At 44.4% G+C, this 24862-nt stretch overlaps 1 protein-coding gene across 1 annotated transcript in view; it reads left to right on the forward strand.

Moving 5' to 3' along the window:
* The window catches only part of LURAP1L (leucine rich adaptor protein 1 like), a 37318-nt gene extending 32098 nt beyond the window's left edge, over positions 1-5220 (forward strand). The window contains exon 2 of the mRNA XM_040417152.1: positions 4507-5220. Coding sequence (XP_040273086.1) covers positions 4507-4884 — 378 coding nt within the window. The 3' untranslated portion in view covers positions 4885-5220. The remainder of the gene's footprint in view (positions 1-4506) is intronic.
* The last annotated feature ends 19642 nt before the right edge of the window (positions 5221-24862 follow it).

Below are 24862 nucleotides of genomic sequence, written 5' to 3' on the forward strand. Positions count from 1 at the left end.
CGACACCGGATTTTTTGATCAATGTGACGGGGAGATGCAGCAGCCACGCAAGGATCCGGGGTGACGCTCAGTTACAGCTTTTCTAAGAAGACTCTTTATACCCTGAATTCTAGTACGAAGAGACACCACTTTCCCCTAATAAAGTGTATTACAAAAGTATTTAACAACCCTGTCCCTACACTATTACAAATAATCCGACAGTTACACTTTAAGAAATTGGAAAGATATACATAGAGTGCCACAGGGTGGGGAAAGTACTGTATAACATAGCTAAAACTAACCTCTTTTGTCACAAGTGGGCTCAAGGTATCAGATCATGTAATCAATGTCAGCCAGTCTACTAGCCCCAAGTCTACCATAGATATGATATTCCAGTAGGGAGGGCATCAGACACCACTGCCATTACTTACTGTGGGTGAAACATTTACCATTGTTTATACGTGCCTTTTACTGCATAAAAAGTCGCAAATTTTACAGCTTTTCTTGTCCATGTTAAATCATTTTTCTGATGATCGTATAAAGTCTGCCCCTTGAAATGGGCTGTAGGAGAAGAATTTTAGTTTCCAATTTTGCAAAGCATCATAGTACATATCTAGTGTATATAGGTCACTTTGTCAGATAAGATATGAATATGCATCGGGTTGATTTTAATAAGTGTTACAAAGAGCATAAAAATAGTCATCTGGGTGCATTGAGAAGCACTCTGGGAAATAAATAGTTTCTACTTCCTGCACATTTTAAAATGAGTCGAATTACGATATTCGTAATGGCTCCTCTCAAAGTGGTGAGAGACCTGTAGGGTATTTGGAAATGAAGAGACGAATGCTGTAATTCCCAGTGCCTGCTGCTTTAATAATGTCTGCCTGTATTTCATATGCAGCCTTAATGATAAAAGCATTGAAAATTAGTTTTTTCTTAATATAGCTCTCTAATTAATGATTGGCTGGTTTACCAGATCATAGTAACTCCAAAAGGAAGTCATATCACATATATACCGTTCCTTGAAAAAGTATTCATACACCTTGAACGCTTCCATATTTTTTCACGTTACACCCACAAACTTAAATGTATTTTAATGGGATTTTATGTGATAGGCCAACACAAAGTAGCAAGTATGTGTGAAGTGAAATGAAAATGATATCAAAATTTTTAATAAATAAAAATCTGGAAAGCGTGGCGTGCACTTGTAATCAGCCCACCTGAGTCAATACTTTATAGCCACCTTTCGCTGCAATTACAGCTGCAAGTTTTTTGGGGTATGTCTCTACCAGCTTTGCACATCTAGAGGCTAACATTTTTGCCCATTTGTAACGGACCGTTCAGCACACAACTCCGTTCAGACGATATCCTCCTTTCCATGCACAGGCAGCTACTGCAAGCACCAGTCTGCCGAACTGCAAACTACACGAACACTGGAAACCGCGGAACAGGAAAACCATACAATCGGCTTACACTCCTGGCAATCAGCACACAATCCAATTCCCCCAATAACGAGACGGCACTTCGTTTTGAGGTCAAGCAGAACTTACTGTACTTCACGTACAGCCTCTTTTATTCATAAACCACAAACATAGTACTGCCCACAGGGGTTTGAAATACAACCAATCAGTAATTTACAACACATACAATGTAAGTACAGCAACCAATCGTTCACGCCCCCAGAGGACCAGAAGGGAGACTGCGACACAGGACAGATACAACATATCCCCACAATGCATCATGGTTTCCTCCTCTCTGTCCCGGAGACAACCGAGGAGCAATCCAATTATCTCTCAGGACAAAGGGAAATCACCAATACACATGTGTAGACAACAGGACAGACATCACCATTTAAACACACAATGGCACTGTGGCGAAAGCCACTTCGCCACGGTGTTTTGGAGGGGGCTGTTTGCCCGCCTCCTGCCCCTGGATTACGGCCCTTTAAGATACTCTTACTAACTTTTAAACCCCTGAACCTATTCAAGTGAATTTTGGATAGGTTTGTCCCTAAGTTATACTGGTTAAATTTATATAAGTTATATGTATGTACAATGTAAACTCACAAAGTTGTAACAATTTATAATAAGTGTAACTTGTCAGTTTGGGAGGAATATGCTGGGTGTGTTTCTATTGTGCCATTGTCCCATTGTGTGTTTAAATGGGCACAATAGAAACACACCCAGCATATTCCTCCCAAGCTGACAAGTTACACTTATTATAATAAATTGTTACAACTTTGTGAGTTTACATTGTACATACATATAACTTATATAAATTTAACCAGTATAACTTAGGGACAAACCTATCCAAAATTCACTTGAATAGGTTCAGGGGTTTAAAAGTTAGTAAAAGTATCTTAAAGGGCCGTAATCCAGGGGCAGGAGGCGGGCAAACAGCCCCCTCCAAAACACCGTGGCGAAGTGGCTTTCGCCACACCATTCTTCTTTACAAAATAGCTGAAGCTCATTCAGATTGGATGGAGAGCGTATGTGAACAGCAATTTTCAAGTCTTGCCACAGATTCTCAATGGGATTGAAGGCTATGTACACCTTTTAGGGGCAATTATTTTATTTTTGCATTATACCTATTTTGAGCTAAAAATCATTTTTTCAATTGGTCATTATTAACAATATGGAATAATTTTTTGTGTACATCGCTGAGATGCTCTACTAGCCTGTGGATTTTTTGTCCTTTCTGTCATCTGAGGAGCAGACAGACTTCTTATCTGTGAACCTCCGTGCCAGTCTCAAGTCTTTTGCAGCCTCTACCAGGTTTTCCTCCAGGATTGCCCTGTATTTAGCTCCATCCATCTTCACATCAACTCTGACCAGCTTCCCTGTCCCTGCTGAAGAAAAGCATCCCTATAGGATGATGCTGCCACCACCATGTTTCACGGTGGGATGGTGTGTTCATGGTGATGTGCATTTAGATAAAAACTTTGGTCTTATCTGTCCAGAGCACCTTCTTCCACATGTTTGCTGTGTCCTCTACATGGCTTGTGGCAAAGTGCAAATGAGACTTCTTATGGCTTGCTTTCAAAAATGCCTTTCTTCTTGCCACTATTCCATAAAAGCCAGATTTGTGGCGTACACGACTAATAACTTGGGATATTTTTTTAGAACCTAACCCACTTTACATTTGTTCACAACTTTATCCCTGACCTGTCTGTTGTGTTTCTTGGTTTTCATGATGCTGTTTAATCACTAATGTTCTCTAACAAACCTCTCAGGCCTTCACAGAACAGCAGTAGTTATATTGGGAAATGAGAATAAATTACACACAAGTGGACTCTTTGTACTATTTAGGTTACTTCTGAAGGCAATTGGTCACACTGGATTTTATTTAGGAGTACCAAAGTACAGGGGGGCTGAATACAAAGACACACCACACTTTTTTCAGATTTTTATTTATTAAATTTTTTTAAAACATGTATCATTTTCTTTTCTCTCTCCCTAATAAAATACTGTACATTTGAGTTTGTGGGTGTAACGTGAAAAAATATGGAAGTTCAATGGGTATGAATACTGTATAATATCAATATGTATAAATATCAAGCATTCAACACATATAAGTATATGACAAAGTAAAATGTACTTATGTATAAGAAACCTTTCAAAGGAGAAGTGGATATACTGTATCTACATCAATCGGGGAACTGCTATCCATTTTCCTAAATAAAAAAAAACAGCTGGGAGTCTTCTGGATATAGAAAATGCTGCTGTGTAATATAAGTTGTGTAGTATATCACTCTGGATGACAGTGACTGGGGCTTTTTAGATAATTGTGGAGGAAAAGCTAATATATCTTATCATTTTAGTTTACCTCTCAACTTCCTTTGCAATAAATAGATGTTCAACCCTGATGCTAGTCTTACACATGACCTACAAGTTATCTGCCTTTACCCTCTCCCCCTATAAACATGCACTTTCGAATCAGCCCATCATGCATGTTTATCTCAGTAGGAAGGTGATAACCTTCATCCACACAACTCTGGGAGGGACCAGGCATGTTCAAACATTGCTAATTCTTGTTTCCCCCAAAAGCAGATTTGGAGTGACTGTTGGGTTATCCTTTATGTAACATGTTTGGCCAGCTATAGATTAAAAAACACTGAGGCTGGGTTTTATTGCCAACAGTCGCCTTCCACATTAGGCATGTCTGGTTGAGGAGAGAAACGTGGTCTGTTTTCAGCTTTTTTGTAATATATGAATGTTTCTTTCTCCCAATAATAGGCTGGGAGTCCTAGTGCTGGGACCTCTGTATGTCAGGACCACATTTGTGGAATATGCAGATGCTCCAGTTACTATTTGAGCAGTCTTTCCAATCTAGAGGCCTTGGCCCCTTTATATGGTTTATCTGTTATTGATCCAAGTGTGTTCACACAATTTACAGTAAATTGCTAGACACTGTATTTGAATGTATTACAGTAACTGCATAGTCTTTGTGCATTTGTGTTGTAGTGTGTCTTTGTACATGGAAATACAATATTTTAGTCTTCCTTTCTTTTATTACTTGTGTTAACAGATCTACCTACGTGCTACTGATGTGAAGTTGATGAGACAGTTGCTCATTATCAATGAAAGCATTGAGTCTATCAAGTATATGATGGAGGAGAAGGACATCGTCGCCAGCCAAGGAAGCAGCCTGAGCGGGAGCCTTTGCAGTTTACTCGAGAGTCGTGAGAGTTCATTACAAGGAAGCTACACCAGTTTACATGGCTATAGTGATGGGATGGATGAAATATCAGTGGGTAGTTACTTGGATACACTGGCAGACATTGTCCCTGGACACTGTACCCCAGATTTTGAACAGTACAATGATGAACAACGGAACGGTGATGACTATCAACCACTAAGCAGTGATTCCAACCATCAGTACGATGAGTACTATTGCTTTAGATAGGGCTAGCATATCACTCTTGTCCATATTGGACGATCCACTGATTTTGTTAATTATTCTAATAGGTCAAAAACAAAACAAATAGGATGTACACAAGTTTTACCAGAACTTCATATGCTGTTCTGCTACTCGTTTTTTCAGTATATGTTCAGTTGCTATTTATTAAATGACTTGCAATTTTACAGTGTATAATGTTATTGATTGAAGACTGCAATATTAATAATCTGTTTTATAATAAATCAGGGAATGGGTTACCATGAAACTGCCACGCTTTTTTACGCTATTTTTAATTGCTTTGTGTTTTCTATCTTTACTCAACAAAATAAAGCACAATGTCACTCAGCAATCTATTCTTTATATGTTTTTTTTTCCCATATGCTCAGTCTCCTAAAAACCTGCAGTGTTCATCCAAAGGAAGGCAAAATAACCCTTATGAGCAGGTAGCTAATTGTCCTCATCCTAACTCCAAATATACCGTAACAATAAGAATAAATGGTCAATTACCCATCTCTGCAATGAAATACAGCAACTATGTAATACTATTTTGTCCAGACTCCCTTGGGGTTTTCTAGTATCCTTGCCCAATTTTTGGAAATCCGCAAACCTACCTAAAATCCCATGATAATGTGCGCCAAATAATCATCTTATCATTCTCGATGTCACTTCCAGGTTTGTTTCCTCCACTTGTTTCCAACCAAGACCATCAAGCCTAGTGCTGGCGGCTCATCCAGTGCTGCCTCTGTGTGGAGACTTCCAGCCAGCAATGTGTGTGACGTCAGTGATGATGTTCATATATTGCCTAGGCCATAGACAGAGTGAGGACTTCAACGGAAGTCAAGAAGACACCAATAGGTGTGTGAAGTGTCTGTAATACATGCAGAACTCGGACAACCTCTCTAAATGAATTAGAATATTGTTAATCTGTCTAGGTACTGTAATCCACCCATTACTTTGGTTTCTTACTCTTGAACCTAAAACCCCGGTCTGCTGTTATTCTTTTAGTTTCAAAAAGGTTTTATTAGCATAAGCTGGTCTCCCAGCTACATTAGTATACACTTAGAAAATACCATAATGACCCCACACATGGGACCATAGCGCAAACAGTAAAATATTCATGAAACAAAAAGACTATGGACAGGAAAAAATATAGGGAGAGATTTATCAGAACTGGTATAAAGGAAAACTGGCTTATTTGCCCATAGCAACCAATCAGATTCTACCTTTCGTTTTCAGATCCCCTTTGTAAAAAGGAAAGGATCAATCAGATTGGTTGCTAGAAGCAAATAAACCTGTTTTCCTTAATATCAGTTTTGATAAATCTCCCCTATAGAGAATACAGTCATATCTCCCCCAAGGTTAAACATATCTTAAAAGGGCACTTTTGTCAAGAAAGGGGTATTTTTTTAAACTCAGTGGCCCACATATACTAATGTCAGTGTGCCTTGAAATTTGGTGTAAATTGCACCAATAAGTGGTGCAGTTTGGCGCATCTAGGTTTAAAGAAATTTTCTGCTCCTAGTCGGAAAAGGAGGTGTGGCTTAACAGAAAAGGCACATTACTTCATTAGAAAGAGGCATGGCCTAAGATGCAATTTGTAGTACCAATATTTAGCCACAGATTTTGTGTAAAGTTCTGTCTCAGACTAAAAGTCCATAGCAAAATTAGCAGCAGAAAAATCTGTAGCGGATTAGTAGAAGATTACTGGCTGAAAACAGGTCATTTTGGTGGCAGATTTCTAATTGGTGGAGGTTTTAGAGGAGTTTTTACATGCGTGTTAGAAGAGTATTTGGTTGAGGATTCTCTGCTTCCCCATTGACTTCTATGAAATCCTCAATCAAACCTGCCACTTCTGACGCGTTTTTCAAATCAACTACTGACCCATTCAAGAAAAATTATACACAGTTAGGCTACATTCACACGTCCGTATTTTTCTACATCCCGATTTTCGGTCCGTTTTTTGCGGATCCGTTGTTCCTGAAAATGTTTCCGTATGTCATCCGTTTTTTGCGGATCCGCAAAAAACGGAAACATGTGAAAACTCAAATCCGACAGTATATTCTAACACAGAGGCGTTCCCATGGTGATGGGGACGCTTCCAGTTAGAATATACTGAGAACGGTGTACATGACTGCCCCCTGCTGCCTGGCAGCACCCGATCTCTTACAGGGGGCTGTGATCCGCACAATTACTGTGCGAATCATAGCCCCCTGTGAGAGATCAGGTGCTGCCAGACCCCCTCCCTCCCCTGTATTAAATGTGACTAGTGCGGTCTCACCTCTCCCCCTCCCCCCCCCCCCCCCCCATCATTGGTGGCAGTGCGGATTCCCAGTATTAATAAATGTGCCCAGTGCTGTCCGATTTTTTCCAGGACCCATTGAAAATGAATGGGTCCAGATCTGGTCCTGATCTGTTCCTGAAAAAACGGAACAGATCAGGAAAGAAAAAACGGACGTGTGAATGGACCCTTAATATATTCATAACATTTGTAACACTTTATTAATTCCAAGTTTATACAAAAACAAAGTTAAAAAAAAGATTAGCAGCAGCAGGCATATATGAATATATGGGGACGAAAGGGATGCAAATGAGCTCTTAACAAGCTCTGCCTCTAATGCCACCAGATGTAAGGCAGCTATCCTATAAGTCAATGTTCAGCTCTTTAACTAAGCCTTGAGACATGACTTGGATATTAAATAAGCCAGCACCTCATCTGCAGACAGTTGTTTCGGGGTGATCGCCCCTCATCAGTGCAGAGCAGAGAGTACTGGCTTGACTGGGTGAGAGGCCTGTCCAGAGGAGCATGTATGGCCTATAAGTCTCCTCACGCTGATTAAGGCGCTCTCTCTCTAAGGAGAGATAGTACCCCCCTAATATATGGGGACAAAATGGTGGTGCAGTCATGATTTTACCTGAATTATGCCCTTTCAATATAATTGCATCAATATGCACCTACATACAGAATTCTGTTTATAACCTACTTAATAGTAACAGGGTAATCCCTAAGTATACCTCTCATGGCATGCTGTAATATGGATACAACGTAACAAAGAGGGTAAGTAGCAAAAAAACAAACACAAAGCAACATCACTCTGCAAACACAAATAACAAAGTTTAGGCTACTTTCACACTAGCGTTTTTTTCCAGTATTGAGATCCGTCATAGGGTCTCAATACCGGAGAAAAACGCTTCCGTTTTGTCCCCATTCATTGTCAATGGGGACAAAACGTAACTGAATAGAACGGAGTGCTCCAAAATGTATTCCGTTCCATTTGGATGTGTTCCCATACCGGAAAGCAAACCGCAGCAAGCTGCGGTTTTCATTCCGTCATGGGATGCAGAGCAAGACGGATCTGTCATAACCCACAATGCAACTCAATGGGGACGTTTAAGGCCTCCTGCACACGAACGTTGTGTGCACCCGTGGCCGTTGTGCCGTTTTCCGCTTTTTTTCACGGACCCATTGACTTTCAATGGGTCCGTGGAAAAATCGGAAAATGCACCGTTTTGCAGCCGCATCCGTGATCCGTGTTTCCTGGCCGTGAAAAAAATATGACCTGTCCTATTTTTTTCACGGCCAACGGTTCACGGACCCATTCAAGTCAATGGGTCCGTGAAAGAACACGGATGCACACAAGATTGGCATCCGTGTCCGTGATCCGTGGCCGTAGGCTAGTTTTTATACAGACTGATCCGAAGATCCGTCTGTATAAAAGCTTTTTCAAAGCTGAGTTTTCACTTCGTGAAAACTCAGAACCGACAGTATATTCTAACACAGAAGCGTTCCCATGGTGATGGGGACGCTTCTAGTTAGAATACACTACAAACTGTGTACAAGACTGCTGCCTGGCAGCACCCGATCTCTTACAGGGGGCCGTGATCAGCACAATTAACCCCTTCAGGTGCGGCACCTGAAGGGGTTAATTGTGCTGATCACGGCCCCCAGTAAGAGATCAGGGCTGCCAGGCAGCAGGGGGCAGACCCTTCCCCCCCCTCCCCAGTTTAAATATCATTGGTGGCCAGTGCGGCCCCCCCCCTCCCTCTATTGTAATTATTCGTTGGTGGCACAGTGTGCGCCCCCCATCGGCCCCCCCCCCTCCCTCTATAGCATTAACAACATTGGTGGCCAGTGTGCGGCCTCCCATCTTCCCCCCCCCCCCCCCATCATTGGTGGCAGCGGAGTTCCGATCGGAGTCCCAGTTTAATCGCTGGGGCTCCAATCGGTAACCATGGCAACCAGGACGCTGGTTGCCATGGTTACTTAGCAATAGTACAATAGTAGAAGATTCATACTTACCGGGCCGGCTGCTGCGATGTTCGTGTCCGGCCGGGAGCTCCACCTACTGGTAAGTGTCATTGCTAAATGAACTGTCACTTACCAGTAGGAGGAGCTCCCGGCCGGAAGCAGAAATCGCAGCTCCCAGGTAAGTATGAATCACTACTGCTAGTAACCCGCTGCCACCAATGATGGGGGGGGGGGGGCTAGATGGGAGGCCGCACACTGGCCACCAATGTTGTTAATGCTATAGAGGGAGGGGGGCCAATGGGGGGCGCACACTGTGCCACCAACGATTACAATAGAGGGAGGAAGGGGGGGGGGGCGCACACTGTGCCACCAACGAATTATTACAATAGAGGGAGGAAGGGGGGGGGGGGCGCACACTGTGCCACCAACGAATTATTACAATAGAGGGAGGAAGGGGGGGGGGGGGCGCACACTGTGCCACCAAGGAATTATTACAATAGAGGGAGAAAGGGGGGGGGGGCGGGGGGGGCGCACACTGTGCCACCAAGGAATTATTACAATAGAGGGAGGAAGGGGGGGGGCTGCACTGGCCACCAATGATATTCAAACTGGGGAGGGGGGGGGTCTGCCCCCTGCTGCCTGGCAGCCCTGATCTCTTACAGGGGGAGATGATAGCACAATTAACCCCTTCAGGTGCGGCACCTGAAGGGTTAATTGTGCTGATCACAGCCCCCTGTAAGAGATCGGATGCTGCTAGGCAGCAGGGGGCAGTCATGTACACAGTTTGTAGTATATTCTAACTAGAAGCGTCCCCATCACCATGGGAACGCCTCTGTGTTAAAATATACTGTCGGAAATGAGGTTTTTACGATCTAACTCATATCCGACAGTATATTCTAACATAGAGGCGTTCCCATGGTGATGGGGACGCTTCAAGTTAAAATATACCATCGGATTGGAGAAAACTCCGATCCGATGGTATAAAAGGGACTCCAGACTTTACATTGAAAGTCAATGGGGACGGATCCGTTTGAAATGGCACCATATTGTGTCAACGTCAAACGGATCCGTCCCCATTGACTTGCATTGTAATTCAGGACGGATCCGTTTGGCTCCGCACGGCCAGGCGGACACCAAAACGACTTTTTTTTCATGTCCGTGGATCCTCCAAAAATCAAGGAAGACCCACGGACGAAAAAACGGTCACGGATCACGGAAAAACGGGACCCGTTTTTGCGGACCGCAAAAAAATACGTTCGTGTGCAGGAGGCCTAACTCTGACACAATATGACACAATAGAAAACTGATCCGTCCCCCATTGACTTACAATGGAGTTCATGACAAATCTGTCTTGGCAATTTTAAAGATAATACAACCAGATCCGTTCATAACGGATGCAGACGGTTGTGTTATCAGTAATGGAAGTGTTTTTGCTGAGCCCTGCCGGATCCAGCAAAAACGCTAGTGTGTAAGTAGCCTAAATACATTAGTGCCATACTCATTATAGAAAATGTACTAGTGCTGATGCAAATGTGAGATTCTTGGCAAATACATATTGTATAAAATTATTTGTGCCTGTCCGCTGATTATTTGTGCCTATCCTGCTCTCCCTTCATTTATTGGAGGCCATTTGGCACCAGGAGAGGTAAAATATAGTGTGGGCTCAGCACACATGTGGAACCTGCATTCCCTGAATTTAATGGAGGCCAGTATGGCACCAAAAGAGGCAAAATACAGTGTGGGCTCAGCATGTAGAACCTCCATTCCCTGAATTAAATGGAGGCCATATTGCACCAGAGGAGTTAGTATTTAGTCTTTGGTTCCTATCCTAAAGAGATAGCCTTGTCGTTGGCGGACAGGCACAGATAATTTTGTACAAAATGTATTTGTCAAGAATCTCACATTTATGAGTGTTGCATTAGCATTAGTACATTTTGTATAGTGAGTATGGCACTATTGTATTTTCAGAGTGCTGTTGCATTGTGTGTGTTTGTGCTTTCAGCCATGGTGATGTGCTGACTAATCCCTTTTTTTTGCAAAGAGGATACTGTAAGTATACCAGTAAAAATCAAATAGTTAGTCTCCACATCCTGACGCGCGTTTTGCTTCTTGCTTGTACACAGCATGATCTTCTACTCAGAAACGATGATTTAATGTATTGCATGAAAGATCATTTCACCCTATGCAGTGGGTGATCGGCATCACATTTACACGGGCCTATTTCAGATAAGCGTTCACAGTAACATTCATTCCAAATAATGAGCTCTATTGTTCCCTTGATAAAGATGTCCACAAAAGATTATTGCACTTATCGGTGCAATGTGGAATGTAAGTCACTCCTCCCCCCTCTGATCGGAGTGAATAGTCTGATTGAGAAAGTCAAGCAAGGCTGTTTGCCATTTTAAGGCCTCAAGCACACGGCCGTTGCTCTGCCGTACCGTGCATTTTGCTGTCCCGAATGCACGGGCAACATCTGTGCGGATTCCTCAGACGGATCCAGACCCATTTAACTTGAATGGGTCCGTGATCCGTCCACACTACAAAAAATAGAACATGTTCAATTTTTTTGCAGTGCAGAGACACAGAGAGAAACACGGAAGCACTCCATAGTTCCATGCCTCCATTCTGCACCACACCTGCCGCATTGGGAACCATTTAAGTGAATGGGTCCACATCTGTGATGCAGTGGGCACACAGCCGGGCAACAGCCATGTGCATGAGCCCTAAGCCTCATTCATCTTCCCCTGCCCACTCTGATTGGAGTGAATGGTCAGACTGAAAAAGTGCATCTGGTAGTCTAAGAACTGATTTGGCCATCTTAGATGGCAGAAGAGGGACCTGTGAATTGGTAGATCTGCAAATGAAAAGGAGGGTACTATGTAGATGTTCTGTCCATTCCCCAGTAATTTTATATTTTTTATAGAAATGGAGAGAATTTTAATGGTTGACAGGAAAAAACTGTCAAAATTGTCAGTTTTGCATACCTTTTACCCTTTATGATTAGTGCTATACACTGGTGCCCAAAACAGGATGCACCTAGCCAACATCCAATTAATGAATGACTGAAGTAGGAGTGGACCTGTTTTGGGTTTTGCCATGCAGGGAAAAAACTTTGATGCAGCATAAGTAACAATGTGGTTCCTTCATTCTGATGACTGTATAGGACCTCGCAGTCAGACCCCATCAATCAGGAAGTGCTTGCGTGTCCTGGCGATACACCATCACTTCTAATGGTAAGAAAAATTCTGTAAAATGCCATGTACAGTATTTAACACATGGTTTTTGCTGGGACTTAGTAGTGGAGTGGCTTCCTATTGCATCCCCAACCGCATATTTGAACTTCCATTTATACACATTTTCTCTCTAGCTATTTCAGTAATGCTCTTGTAGGATGGGAAGATAACTAAACAGTGACATATGAGAAGTGTTTACAGCTGTTCTGGGCTACTTCCTTTCTCACAGAATTTCACTAATCTTTTTATAGTAGAAGTCAACTGAGCTGCAATGGAAAAATTATTAGAAATGAAGGACTTTCCATGCATTATACTTTTACATGTGATTACAATCAACACTCATGTATGGATATAACTCAGTTAAATCTTTGAAAATATTTCCCCCTAAATATTAGCGAATTCTCGAAGTGCCGATATTCGTGACTAATATTCACTATTCGAATATTCGCGCCCAACACTACTTGTTATACATAAAGATTCAGGATCACAGTTTCATTTTGGATGGATAAACTATTGACCTGTGAAGGAGACCACTGTTGTCTCAACTTCTTTTCAAAATATGTATTTGAATCTTTATGTATAACAAGTAGTGTTGGGCGCGAATATTCGAATAGTGAATATTAGTCACGAATATCGGCACTTCGAGAATTCGCGAATATTTAGAATATAGTGATATATATTAATATTTTTGAATATTCTAGATTTTTTTTCCTCTGCACCCATGATCCCTCCCTGCTTCTTGCTTGTGGGCCAATGAGAAGGCTGTAATGTCTTTGTCTGAGCTTAGCAACATCACTAGCAACCAATAGGAAAGTTGCCTACCCCTTACTATATAAGAACCTCCCCAGCAGCCATTTTCTGTAGTTTTATGGAGTTCTGAGAGAGACAGCAGTGTCATTGCTGTGCTCTGTGCTTTGCTGAGTCATTACATTAGATAGATAGTTAGCATATATATATACATATATAATACAGAGAGTTAGTGGGAGATAGTCAATGTATGTTAGATCCTGATATAGTGTAGCTGATGGGTTCCAGTACAGGGTGTTAGGTAGTGTGATAGGTTCTGCTGTCCATACATAGATGCTACAGACATAGTGCTGTGATGTCACAAGTTCACAACAATACAGAGTACACCAATCAGTAATATGTAGTCAGACCTGCTAAAATGTGAAGTTTCACGTATTGCGCAAAAATATGTGCATTATTAATTGCCGATTAGCGCAATTGCGAATATATTGGAGCACTCTATCTGCATATAAAGCTATTGTAATGTTCTGCTGTGCCAACCATTTTCTTCAGTCTCAGGAAACTTCTAGCAGCTTGGAAAATGTAGCAAAAGTGACCCACACCTGTATTGTGCACGCAATACGCGCATATTACACTGCCGATTTTCGCAATCAAGAAAATAATAGCGAATTCTCGAATATATGACGAATATTCTACAAAATATTTGCAAAATATCGCAAATTCGAACATTGCCCCTGCGGATCATCACTAATAACAAGGAGGTGCAGTCCCAAAAATGCAACCTTTTTGCTCCAGGCTTTTCTTACTTCCAATATCTGGCTCCTGTCTGCCATATTAATTCTCAGTTTTATATCATGGCCAAGTTCAGAGTTTAAGTACTCCTCCCTCCATCTCTTAGCTCTCTCCCTACAAACAGTCATTGTGAAACCTGCGAAAAAGAAAACACTCCAGCACTGGATACTCTTGCGTAGTCTGTCTTTATTCAACAGCCATAAATAAACAACTCCAACCGTGGATATCACCTCCCCACACCTCCAGACAGGTTTACATGTTTCAGACCTGCTTGGTTCTTAATCATAACCTCTATATACTGTATGAGTGAGATCTTTTTTCATTTCCCACTATTATGAACTTGAGTGTAAGACAATGTATGGTAGCATAAATAGGAATGTGTATGCCTTGTATTTATGTACAAAAACACAAATAATGCATGTGAGCACTGAACACACTCACCAAATAATCTATGAACTGGCACTGATAGTGAACTACTTCTACCTGCATGAAGAAATTACTGCGTGCCGAGTAGTAATGGACGAACATCAGCCGGGAGGTTTCGCGAACGCAAATGCGCATTCGCGATCAAATGTTTGCGAGCCGCGCATTCACGGCGGGGCCTATTCACTTTAATGGCAGGTGAACCTGAAAAATCTTCAGGTCATATTTGCAGCCACCAAATACTTACTAGAAGTGCACAAATAGTCCCACAACATGGACAGTCACATACCAGAGTGGGATCAATGGCAAAAATTCCCCCCAAAAATATGTATTTTAATCAGGGGCCATTTTTCTGCGTCTTAAAGGGAAACTATTTAATGAGCCCTGCTGGAGTCTAGAAAAATTTTATTTTAGGCCACAGGACTACAGGCCCCAAAAATTAGGCATTCATCTGACAGAAAAGAACTAGTGATTATGTGGCTGGAGGTACATTAGACGGTCAATGAATAACAATTTTACTGTAGGCCAGTACAGGCCCCAAAAATTAGGCATTCACCTGACAGAAAAGAACAAGTGATTATGTGGCTGGAGGTATATTAGACAGTCACTGAATATCAATTTTACTGTAGGCCAGTAGAGTACAGGCCCCAAAAATTAGGCCTTCACCTGACAGAAAAGGCCTTTTATGCCGCTATATATACATAAGACAAGGATCTTTGTTCTGGGTGGTAGCGGATATGTGTGGGGTGGCATGAGGAAATTCTATTACACGTGGTCGTCACAGGTGTTGAATTCCTCCGAGATCATGCCTGTCGCGAGCTGCGCTGAACGTCCTTTCGGACAGGACACTCAACGAGGGGCAAGCCAAGAGGTCCATGGCAAATTGTGCCAGCTCTGGCCACTGGTCAAGCCTGCACACCCAGCAGTCCAGGGGTTCCTAGCTTCTCAGTGCATCCACATCGGCCGTTAACACGATGTAGTCGGACACCTGTCGGTCTGCGCGTTCCCTAAAGCTGGATCCGGAGGGCAGCTGTCGATGGGTTGGCTGCAAGAATGATCTTATATCTGAAGTGACCAACACATCTTCAAACCGCCCTCTTCTTGCAGGCGTGGTAGGATTGGTACCCGCACCTGGCGCTGTGGGTGGAAATTCCTCTGCCAATGCCCGCAACAGCAGAATGCAGCATCTCTGGCAGCAAGGCCTGGAAATGCTGCATTCTGACAGCCCTCTGTGATACTGGTCACATGTCCGCCATTTTGTGTTTGTACCGGGAGTCTAAGTACGTTGCCACCCAGTACTGGTCCTTGCCCTTTATGCTTTTTATACTGGGGTCCCTCTTCAAACACTGGAGCATGAAGGCCTCCATTTGCACTAAATTGGAAGCAGTGGAGCCCTTGCTCCTGCTCATCGCCCAGGAGAATGTCCTCGGTCTCCTGCCCCCAGCCACGGACAACACCAGGGATCCCCGAAAAGTTTAAAATCCCCCTCAAAGCCTGCTCTTCTTGCTTCTCCTCCTCCGCCCAGCCACCATCCTTCTATGACTCCTCTTCACACTCCTGCTGACTTGTCTCAGATGGAGTAGCCCCCCCCCCTCCCCCCGGGGAATTCATTCAGCATTGCGACTTCCTCATCTTCCAGCTCCTGCTCCTCGACAGCTTGATCAATGACACAATGCAATGTACGCTCCAGAAAGAAGGCGTAAGGTACGATATCACTTATGGCGCACGGGCTGCGACTGACCAGTTTGGTGATCTCACTTTCGCGCATGAGCAGCCAATGGCGCGGTGAAAATAAACCAAGCTCCCAAGAACCTCAAAGTCCCAAGTCCCCCTCAAAGCCTGCTCTCCTCCTCCCCCCAGCCACCATCCTCCTCTGACTCCTTTTCAGACACTTGCTGACTTGTCTCAAATGGAGTAACCCCACCTGGGAATTCATTCAGCATTGTGAATTCCTCATGTTCCTGCTCCTCGATCGCTTGATCAATGACACGACACAATGCCAGCTCCAGAAAGAAGGTATAAGGTACGATGTCACTGATGGTGCCCTGGCTGAAACTGACCAGTTTGGTGATCTCATCAAATGGCTGCAGAAGTGTGCATACTTGGCGCAGTGAAAAGAAACCAAGCTCCCCAGAACCTGTCCTGCTGCAGAGTTCGTACAGGTAGTCGTTAATATCAGGTTGCTGCTGGAGCATCCTATCAAGCATATACAAGGTGGAGTTCCAGCGCGTCGGGCTGTCACAAATCTGACGTCTGACGGGCAGGTGGTGTCGCCGCTGAACGTCAGCTAGGCGAGTCATGGCCTTGTAAGATCTTCTAAAATGGCCAGAGATTTTCCTGGCCTGCCGCAAGACATCCTGGATCCCGGGGTATTTGGCAACGAGTCGCTGCGTGACTAAGTTCAGGATGTGTGCCATGCATGGCACGTGTGTCATTTTGCCCTGTTTCAGCGCGCTCAGCAGATTGGCACCATTGTCACACACCACTTTACCAACTGTCAAATTGAGCGAGGTTAGCCAACCATCGGCCTGTGACCGCAGAGCTGAAAGCAGTGCAGGACCGCTGTGCAGGATCGATCTGGCTCTTGGCTTCCAGGCACAACAGCCGCAGCACAGCATGGCAACGTCTCACCTGGCACGTCGAATAGGTTCTAGGGAGCTTGGGGGTGCAGCGGAAGAGACGGTAGCAGTGAAATAGGAGGAGTCAGCCGAGGAGGATGGAGTAGGAGGAGGAGAAGAGGCAGGCCTGCATGCAATTCGTGGCGGTAACACCAAATACACATGGATGCCATGCGTTACATGCTTGACAGCCATAGAAAGGTTCACCCAGTGGGCAGTAAAAGTGATGTACCTTCCCTGCCCTTGTTTGCTAGACCACCTGTCTGTGGTCAGACGTATCTTGGCGCCGACACTGTGTGCCAGAGATATATTCACTTGCCGCTGAACGTGGCAATTTAGCTCTGGGATGCACTTCTGGGAGAAATATTTCCTTCTGGGGACCTTCCATTGTGGTGTGCCAATGGCCACAAATTTTGTAAAGGCCTCCGAGTCCACCAGTTTATATGGCAGTAGTTGGCGGGCTAGCAGTTCTGACAAGCCAGCGGTCAGCCGTTGGGCAAGAGGGTTATCTGGTGTCTTCAACTTTTTACACTCGGACATTTGGGCCACGGAAGCCTGCCTTCTGCCAGATGAACGCGACGATGGCACGGTGGAAGGTCGAGTGGAGAACAAATGAGAGGAGAAGGAGAAGAGGCAGGACGTGGAGTGCAGGGAGTGTGGCTTTGTGGGTTTTGATGACGTTGCTCCCACTGGGCTCGGTGATTGGAGGCCAGGTGCCTTCTTAAGGCGGTCGTCCCTAGGTGAGTTGGGCTTACCGCGATTTATGCGTTGACAGCACAAGCTGCAGATAGCAACACTATTGTCAGCAGCTGACACGTTAAAAAAAAGACCACACTGCGGAGCCATGTGCCGGCGTCCTGGGAGAGCAAGATGTGACCGTGTATGGTGGATGGCTCGCATTTACATTCTGCTTTTTGCCTCCTGTGGACTGCGGGTTCTTCCTGCTTCTCCTCCTTCTCCTGCCTATCTGCTGCTCCGTCTCTCCCTCTGAACTCCCCTCCTCTTTCTCTTTTGTGGGCATATAAAAAGGAGTTTTCTAAACAGGGCAATTCCTTTAACCCCTTCTTGACATCCCCCGGACATGTACAGCAGATGTTTGGTCTTTAAAGATGGCTCCTGAGAGGCTCCAAGGCCTGCCATAGCAAATAAAAATAATCAATAAAAATGTAAGATCATTGGTATTGCCTAACTTCAATTCACCCCACAAAAAAATTAGCCCTCACACAGTTCCCGACATAACTATAAAATGTCATGGGTGTCAGAATATGGAGATGCAAAGAAAAATATTTTATTTTTAATATTTTATTTTTATTTTAAGTATTAAAATACAAGAAAAACTAAAAATGTGATATCACTATAATCATACTGACCAGAGGAATGAATCTAAGATAGGGAAAACTGTATCGGAATTGGATTCTTTTCTAATTCCACTGCATTTAGAATTGTTTCCAGATACCACTACATCATATGCAACTTGTTCCGCAAAAAAACAAATCCCCATATGGCTATATGAATGGAAAAATAAAAAAGTTATGGCTCCAGGAAGGGAAGGTCAAAAAAATGGAAAAGAAAAAAAAAACAGAAAACCTCTGCATCAGGAAAGGGTTAAACTGCAGTGCAGAGTTGATTGAACAGATATATCTTGAACAGTTATGTCACATGATTTAGCTGTTCCTCTGCCTCTCTGTAATATAAGGGTACAAAAAAAGAACATATTTGCGCGTTCCTATGCAATCCTATGGCCGCAAACACGCGACAAAACGCCCCAAAGAAGCTCAAGAACTTTTTTGAGCGTAGGGCGTTTTTCAGCGCGTTCAAACGCGCTGTAAAACGCTCAAGTGAGAACCAGGCCCATAGGGAAGCATTGGTTTTCATGTGTTGAGCGTTTTACAGCGCGTTTGAACGCGCTGTAAAACGCTCAAGTGTGAACCCAGCCTGAGGCTGTACACCGCCTGCATGCACCAGTTCTTGTCTGGCTGAAACCCGACACTCATGCAGGAAAATGACTGAATCCATTATAGTCAATGGGGTCTAAAGGTAGACGGCAGTATCCGGCTATGCCGAATATGGTGAAATCCAGCAGGCTGTTCCTCTGCTGAATTTAAAAACACAGACGTGAAAAGGCACTGTACTTTTCTCAATAAGTGAAGTGGATAAGCTCCACGCCCCATTCTTCACCCTAGAAGGAGATTTTACAACCATGACTCTGGGTTTTCACTTGATGGATATTTATTTACCTATTACTATCTCACTGACATATTTGGCAAATGTAGTAATTTTAGGAACGTTGACCGACAATGGCTTACACAGCTGAGTTTACCATTACTTCAGTTTGCCTATTCAGCTGGATTATGACTCAAATATTACTGACAGTAATTGCAGTAAGAAGCTTTGCAATCTGAAGATAAAGATTTACTTTAACTCCTTAACAACCAGCCTGGTCGTGCCTGTTTGTCAATTTATGGCCAAATAGGTTTTTTTTGTATTTTTATTGTCACATATCTTTTATGTGATTCAGTCAATGTAGCTGTACGAACAGGGGCCCCATTTCACAATGACCACTTTCAGCAATACTTTCAGAAAAGCTTATTTTTTGGTCTCCCTAATGCACAGGGCTAAGGAACACATTGATATTATTGTACATGGATAATGCTAACAGTGATGTGACAGTACAGGGATAATGTACACAGTGATGTGATAATACACGGATAATGCACAAAGTGATGTGACAGTACAGGGATAATGTACACGGTGATGTAATAATAGTGGAATAATGTGCATCATGAAGTCACAGTATAGGGTTAGTACACACATTAGGCTGGGTTCACAAGACCTTTTTGCCCTACGTTTAACATATAAGTTGGGAAAAGTGGATTCAAAAGCACAGTACACCATGCTTTTCTATCCTGCAGTGTCCAGCCAAAAAGCGTATATGTCAACATATAAGTTTTTTTTTTTTACAATGGAACTCTATAGTAACGGAAGCCATACAGTGGAAGCATCCTTTTAACCTACATGTTTTTTGTATAACTTAAGCTTAAGACAAAAGCATGATGTAAACCCAGTATAAATGTCACAATGTTGGCATAATATACACAGTGATGTCAAAGTACAGACATATTAAAGACAATGATGTTACAGTAAAGGAATAATCTACTCAGTATAATGTACACATAATGTTGGCACAAAAATGCAAAAAGTAATGGTAAACAGAAAGCAAAACACAAAGGGCAGAAGTAACTATAAGGGTGCCATAGTAAAATTTAGAATAGGTTAGTATAAAGTTTTTCATTACACCTTTTATACATTTCACCACCAACTGGACCGTATCTCTGAGTGAAGATAGGCCCCCTTAGTTGTCGGGTGCCATAGGAGTTGCTGGTCACTGGAACCCAAATGTTCTTCCACCTTAGGGCTCATGCATATAACCAGGCCAGGGAAACATAGGGGCACATGTATTAAGACCAGCATTTAGACGCCAGTCTGAATAAGCCCATGCGTATCCAGGGCTGCACCACCAGGTAGGGGCAAGAGGGGAGCAGCAGAAGGGCCATGGGCTGAAGGCAAGGGGTTAGGTTAAGAAATTGGCATTGGGGAGGGAGGGGCGCCGTTTCAGTTTTCGCCTCAGACAGCCAAAAGGCTAGGTGCACCCCTGTGTGTATCCACTGCCGATTCTAAATGTAAGCCAGCTGCCTCTCTGTCTTACACTTAGACCATTTTCTACTCCTAAGCCAGGCATAGAAAATGGCAAATGAGACGGACCTGCTGGCCTGTCCCCTTCCTCGCCCATGCAACGCCCCCTTTTTTAGACCTGGAGTGAGCGGGGAAGAAGTCGCAGATTCTGCTGCAACATGGCGTGAGACAGAATCTGCACCAGATATATGTTCCTTCATCTGTTCATAAATGACCCCCACATGGTCCCTGTCTCAGCCGCATCTCCTAGGCCGACCTCGGCTTCCCTGATCCAAACTGACTGTATAATAGTAATTTATGATACAGTCTCTATCTGATCCCGGGGCTATTGCAGTGTACTCACATGATCATGTCAATACCCTCATGATTAGATAGAGACTGTATCATAAATTACTGTGATACCATCAGTTCGAGTCAGGGTCGGCGTGGAATATGCGGCTGACAAATGGACCATGTTTCACGGGCTGATCATGGTCATGTGCATGAACCTTTAACCTCAGTCACCAGATCCCTATTTTTGAAGACTAATGGGGTCATTTATCAAACTGGTGTAAAGTAGACCTGGCTTAGTTGCCCATAGCAACCAGTCAGATTCCACCTTTAATTTTTGACAGGTCCTTTGGAAAATGAAAGGGGAAATCTGATTGGTTGCTATGGGCAACTAAGCCAGGTCTACTTTACACCAGTTGATAAATGACCCCATAAATCTAGAATGTATTACATTCCACTGTAAATGATGGTAAAGCCCCTTCTACTGTAGATAACTAATCCTATTAGTGTAATACACTGTTACATAATGTGTATTAATTGTGGACCGCACAATGGGTTAGTTTAGTGCACGCCGCATTTATGTGCTGAGTGACATTCATCTCTCTTGTAATAATGGACGTTTTTAATCACATTTCCACCTGGCCAATTTCATGTCAGTAGCGTCCCGTTCTAATGACATGTATGTAACATCTAAAGGGGATTCCATTTCACATAATCCTTTAACTGTTCCTTTCCCCTCGGACAGATAACTGCCCTCTGTTACATCTCTCTGGAGAACTGGCCTCTAGATGAAGTACCTACAGACAGGCGTCTCCTTATACATCAGGCAGTGCTTATCCTATATTTCCGCTTCTCTAATACTGTATAAGCAAATTACAACAGGGTTAAATCCGTGGAAGAAACTGGCTGCATAAATTGACATGCTGTGGGTTTAAAATCTGCACCATAAATCAATATCCACGGAGATTACCCTCACCCACATTGCTGCTACTGTAAAATACCGCAGTTACATCCTACAACTCTGTAGCGTCCCATGTGCAAGTTCCCTTCAAGGTTTTTCCCCACGAATAAATCTCATTGGTGGGACAGTGAAATTGCCTCCATATTGATGTTATTTGGTGCATCAATCAGTGAGGCCAGTGTGCCCATTAGACCACCCCTGTTCATGCTTCTGATACTGGTATACTGTAACCACATTGAGGGGATTAGTAGAAAGTGCAGGAACAGTAAAGGTAGGTGAGTTGTCCGGGATCTTTGTCATTATTTACAGAGGTGTGACAAGTAGACAGGGAGCTCTTGGCAATAATGGGGCCCCACTTGGCCACCAGCAGAAGGTGAGTCAAGTAAATGGTAAGGCAACCAGTATTATTTTACTTGATTTAAGATCTGAAGAGGGTCGGACTAATGAGAGTCAGGCTCCTGGCGTCCCCAGCAAGCATGAGAATAAGCATCCTGCGTTCCTTCATAGGAATGGAGCCGATGTCTAGTATCCAAGCTGCCACTCCATGCATCTCCATGGAACTGCCAGACATAGCTGAGCACAGTGCTCGGTTACCACTTTAATCGAGAGGCACAGACAGGGGAAAACTGACAACACATGGGGCCCCTGGGCAATAGGAGATTATGGGGCCCCTGTGTCCCCGCCCACCCTCAAGCCACACCCACACACAGCCCCACACACATATCGCGCCGCGCCGGCTCCAGGCTGATGTGGGCCCTTGGGCGATAAAGTCTCAGTGGGCCCCCCTATACAGTGATAACTCTCTGAGTACAGATAATATAGTAGATGTCCCCTGCAGTCCTATGTAAAACTACAGATAACACTAGTGCTGATAATGTGGTAGTGTTACCTGCAGTCCTATGAAAAACACAGATAACACTACTCCTGATAATGTGGTAGTGTTACCTGTAAAACCACAGATAAAACCACAGATAATGTACCATGTAAAACCACAGATAACATTAGTGTAGATCATGTGGTAGTGTTACCTACATCCTTAGTGTGCCTCCCTGTGTCTCTCCCATGGACTCCATGCTGGTGGGGCTGCCTCCTCTTCCATCTTCTTCTTCTTGCCCCTCACAGAACGTCCTGATGCAGCTGCGTCAAGACATAGGAACACTGTGGGCATGGTGATGGAGACACACACAGGGAGAGACACACAGGGACAGACACACACACACAGGGACAGACACACACACAGGGACAGACACACACACAGGGACACACACTCAGGAACAGACAAACACACACAGGGACAGACACACACACAGGGACAGACACACAGGGACAGACACACACACAGGGACACACACTCAGGAACAGACAAACACACACAGGGACAGACACACACACAGGGACAGACAGACACACACACACAGGGACAGACACACACACAGGGACAGACACACACACACACAGGGACACACACTCAGGAACAGACAAACACACACAGGGACAGACACACACACACACACACACACACACACAGGGACACACACTCAGGAACAGACAAACATACACAGGGACAGACACACACACAGGGACAGACACACACACACAGGGACAGACACAAAGCTAGGCCTCACCACACTCCAGCCAGGCTCCTCTCCGAACAGGAACACAGAGGGTCACTAGTGGAGGGGAGCAGGGTTACTAGTGGGGTGACAGGAGGAGGGGGGGAGCAGGGTCACTAGTGGAGTGACAGGAGGAGGGAAAGCAGGGGGGAGCAGGGTCACTAGTAGGGGAGCAGGGTCACTAGTGAGGTGACAGGAGGAGGGGGAGCAGGGTCACTGGGGGGGACAGGAGGAGGGGGTAGCAGGGTCACTAGTGGAGTGACAAGAGGAGGGGGGAGCAGGGTCACGAGGAGGGGGAGCAGGGTCACTAGTGGGGGGACAGGGGGAGGGGGGAGCAGGGTCACTAGTGAGGTAACAGGAGGAAGGGGGAGCAGGGTCACTAGTGGGCTGACAGGAGGAGGGGGGAGCAGGGTCATTAGTGGAGTGACAGGAGGAGGGGGATCAGGGTTACTAGTGGGGGGACAGGAGGAGGGGGGAGCAGAGAACTGTGAGACTGGACGGAACCATGATTGGGGGAGGGGGGAATCACTTACTTGAAGACTGACAGGCTGGGCTTTTCACTGCCACAACAACACGGCCGGGGGGGGGGGGGTCACAGGCCCAGGGTCAGGTTTTCTCTCAGACCAGTCCAGTCACATGAGTCCACGGCTCCCCAGGGTCCTTGGGCAGCGCACCCCGCTCTCCTTAATACAGCCACTTCCGGCATCCGGCCCTTCCTCCTTCCAGCTCTCGCCAGCTTCCCCTGCCTGACCCGACCTGTATCGCCAATACCCAACCAATAACAAAGCTCCTTGCTGTAAGGAGCTTTGTTATTGGTTATTTCAGGCACAGACAGCATCGCTTCGCTGCCCGTGCCGTTCACAGCTTTCACTGCGCTGATGTGGGGGGACTTTTTCAAGGGAGTAAAATTTATTATTTTGTAAAAGTTATTGCGACCTCTGGCTGCAGGAGTGAGCGGGCCCTCTAGTGGCCGCAGACCCTCGGTCCATGCTCCAGTGCCCAAATGGTCAGTCAGCCCCTGGGCACAGGACCACCATTCCGGTGCACATCACATTCCCATTCATCAGATCCTTACCAATCTAAGCAGATAAGGCATACCTTTCTCCTATCGTAATACACCTTTAAAAAGTGAGATGCGATCTCTTGGTCCCTTATTTTCCTCCTCCCTTCATCATTTTACATAACTCCATAAACCATATGATGGGAAATATTTTGCCCCCAATGCATTTTTCTTGAACCATAGTAAAGTAAAAAATATAATCAGAAAGTTCATCTTTAACCTCTTAAGGACACAGGGCGTACAGGTACGCCCTAATGTCCTGGTACTTAAGAACACAGGCCGTACCTGTACGCCCTGTGTATTTCCGATCACCCCCGGTGATCGGAAC

Source organism: Bufo bufo, chromosome 2, assembly GCF_905171765.1.
Source record: "Bufo bufo chromosome 2, aBufBuf1.1, whole genome shotgun sequence".
Lineage (NCBI taxonomy): Eukaryota > Metazoa > Chordata > Amphibia > Anura > Bufonidae > Bufo > Bufo bufo.